Source organism: Propithecus coquereli, unplaced genomic scaffold (assembly GCF_000956105.1).
Source record: "Propithecus coquereli isolate 6110/MARCELLA unplaced genomic scaffold, Pcoq_1.0 Scaffold122, whole genome shotgun sequence".
NCBI classification, from domain to species: Eukaryota; Metazoa; Chordata; class Mammalia; order Primates; family Indriidae; genus Propithecus; species Propithecus coquereli.
Window position 1 is genome coordinate 4,973,382 of NW_012136303.1, and position 3,298 is coordinate 4,976,679.

The following is a 3,298-nucleotide window of genomic DNA, read 5'->3' on the forward strand; positions in this document are numbered from 1 at the left end:
TACCTTGGTGTCCTCCAATTTGAGACAGTTCCTCAGTCTTTCCCTGTCTTTCACGACCTTGAGATTTTTGAAGAGTACTGGCCAGTTACTTTGTATGTCCCTCGATTCGGATTGGATTGATGTTTCTCCACGGTTAGATTGCAGTCACGTGTTTTTGGCAAGAACACCACAGAAGTGATAGGCCCTTCCCAGCACATCGTGGTGGGAGATGCGTGAGTTTATAGGTCATTACTGTGATCACTTGGTTAAGGTAGTGTCTGCCAGGTCTCCGCACTCTAAAGCTCCTAACTTACCCTTTGTAATTAATAAATACCTTGGGGGAGTACTTTGAGGTTATGCATATTAATGTCCTGTGTTTTTGTCAACTTTCACCCACTAATTTTAGCAGCCATCTGTCTTACCTCCAGCAGTTCCTACTGTGGTGTGTGCTTAAGGCTGATGTTTCTATTTCCTTCTTCTACGTTTTATGTTAAAACAAACATGCCTTTTACTAAGGAGAGTGTAAAAGGTATAATGATTTTTAAGCTAGTACATAACTTCAAACAGATTTTAAGCTTAGGGTGGGTATAACTTCCCCAGACCTCCTGGAGGAGCGAAAGTACTTACTTCTCTTCTCAAGGCGACAGTTTTGAGAATCGGTGGCAGAAGAGGGACTGAGTCAGACAGAACTAGGTTGAAATCCTACTTCTGCTTCTTACCTGCGTTTTGGCCTTGAGCAATGGCTCCACCTGCCTGGGCCTTTGTTTCTTCATCTGTAAAATGGGCCAATAGTGTTGTCTCAAACACACACACACACACACACACACACACACACACACACGTGCAGTACTGTGATTCACAGGATTAGTCAGCATTTGTGAAATGCCATAAGGCACCCAGACAGTGGTGCCATATGGAAGAAGATTAATCACGGTGGTAATAGGATTATTATTAACACTATTAAAGCCATCTAGAGCACTCCATGGGAGTTGTTTAAAATAAAAGTTGCAAATGGCAGGCTACACACACCTTTTTTTTTGCCCCAAATACCTGCTTGTTTGTGTTTTTAATTGAAATTAGTTGCCAACATTTTAAAAACTGGGCTTTTTCATTAAAATATGATCTCTGGATTCTCAGAGAAAAAATGGGAACATGAGGCCACCTTGGGAACTACGTGAGTGGTTCATAGCACTGGCTCTGGGTGGGCGAGAGCCCGTGTTACCCCCCGGTCTGACGCCCTAGAGCTGGAAAATGGTGTCTTCCTTTCAGGTGGTGGCCAGGACAGAATGAGATGAGCCAGGGAACGAACTTAGCCCAGGGCCAGGAACGCAGTGGACACTCAATAAATACTAGACTGTGCCAGGCACGGTGGTTCATGCCTGCAATCCTAGCATTTTGGGAGGTCCAGGTGGTAGGATTGCTTGAGGTCAAGAGTTCAAGACGAGCCTGGGCAACAGCAAGACCCCATCTCTACAAAAAATAAAAAAAATTAGCCGGGCATGATGGTGCGTGCCTGCAGTCCCAGCAACTCAGGGTGCTGAGGCAGGAGGATCACTTGAGCCCAGGAGTTTGAGGTGGCAGTGAAATAGGATCACACCACTGCACTCCAGCCTGGGCAACAGAGCAAGACCCTATCACACACACAAAAAAAATAAATAAATACTATACCGCGTTGATGTTAGTTGTGACCTTTTTAGGCAAGGCTTGTGCTGATATGTCTGACACACTTCCTGTTTCTCTCATTTTGTTACCTGCCTGGGCCCTAAGTTTGCATCTGGTTTAAGAGAGGCTTTTTTTTTTTAAAGTCCCAAAGTGCTGGGATTACAGGTGTGAGCCACCACACCCGGCCTGGTTTAAGAGAGGCTCAACCCTCTCAGGTCCCTCAGTCCCTTCCCCAAGGGACTGTTGGGAAATGTGTTCCTTTCAGAGTGTTAGTTTACATTTAATTGCTCTGTGACCTTAAGAAATGACTTACGCTCTCTCAGCCTGGGCTTCCTCTTCTGTCAAACGGGATCAGTCATCCAGCCTCGCAGGACTGGCTCACATCTGTCAAATGCCAGCAGCCACTCGGGAAGTGTGTGCCATTATGGTGACAGTGTGGGGCACTGACATGGGGGTTCCAGATAGGTCTTGACCCTCCATCTCTCCCCTGCCCCAGGACGAAGCTGGTGCTGGAGAACCTGGAGGACGCCTGTGTGCTGACCGGGCCAGACGACTCCCTGTGGGACAAGCATGCCTGCCCGGCCTACGTGGGACCCGAGATCCTCAGCTCGCGGGCATCCTACTCGGGCAAGGCGGCTGATGTCTGGAGCCTGGGTGTGGCGCTCTTCACCATGCTGGCCGGCCACTACCCTTTCCAGGACTCAGAGCCTGCCCTGCTCTTTGGCAAGATCCGCCGAGGGGCCTTTGCCCTGCCTGAGGGCCTCTCAGCTGCTGCCCGCTGCCTGGTCCGCTGCCTCCTTCGACGGGAGCCAGCTGAGCGACTCACAGCCGCAGGCATCCTGCTGCACCCCTGGCTGCGGGAGGACCCGATCCCTTCAGCCCCATCCCGATCCCACCTCTGGGAGGCTGACCAGGTGGTCCCCAATGGACAGGGGCTGGAGGAGGCAGAGGAAGAGGAGGGAGAAAGAGAGGTAGATCTATATGGCTAGGGCCACCTTACTTGACTCTCAGCTACAAACAGTGGATTGCGTTTGGGGTGTCCCCAAGCTTTCTCCTGCTACTTTGAACTGAGCCAAACCTTAAGTGCCTTCTAGGAGGGAGAAAGGAAGCCTGTGCAAGTGTGCTGTGTGCTCACCTGTGTGTTCTACACACACACAAGGCCTGCTTGGGCGCTTCCTGTGTGCCAAGCTCTGTGCTAGGTGCCAGGAACACATCAGTGAGCAAAGGAGACAAAACTCCCTGCTCACAGAGCTGGCAGGCTGGCATTCTTTTTTTTTTTTTTTTTTTTGAGACAGGGTCTCACTGACTCTGTCACCCTGGCTAGATTGCAATAGTAGCGTTGGCCTAGCTCACAGCAACCTCAAACTCCTGGGCTCAAGTGATCCTCCTGTCTCAGCCTCCTGAGTAGCTGGGGCTATAGGTGTGCATGACCATGCCTGGCTAATTTTTCTATTTTTTGCAGAGACAGGGTCTTGCTGTTGCTCAGGCTGGTCTTGAACCCCTGACCTGAAGCAATTCTGCCTCAGCCTCTCAAAGTGCTAGGATTTACACGTGTGAGCCACTGTGCCTGGCCAGGCTGGCATTTTTGAGCTGACAACACTTTTCCACACCCAGAGGTCAGTGTCTACACAGGGCACACTTAATACCAGTGTCGGCC

At 50.1% G+C, this 3,298-nt stretch overlaps 1 protein-coding gene across 1 annotated transcript in view; it reads left to right on the plus strand.

Annotated features, from left to right (window-relative positions):
- Nucleotides 1-2,893, plus strand: part of TRIB3 (tribbles pseudokinase 3) — a 7,840-nt gene extending 4,947 nt beyond the window's left edge. The window contains exon 3 of the mRNA XM_012665757.1: nucleotides 2,138-2,893. Coding sequence (XP_012521211.1) covers nucleotides 2,138-2,630 — 493 coding nt within the window. The 3' untranslated portion in view covers nucleotides 2,631-2,893. The remainder of the gene's footprint in view (nucleotides 1-2,137) is intronic.
- The last annotated feature ends 405 nt before the right edge of the window (nucleotides 2,894-3,298 follow it).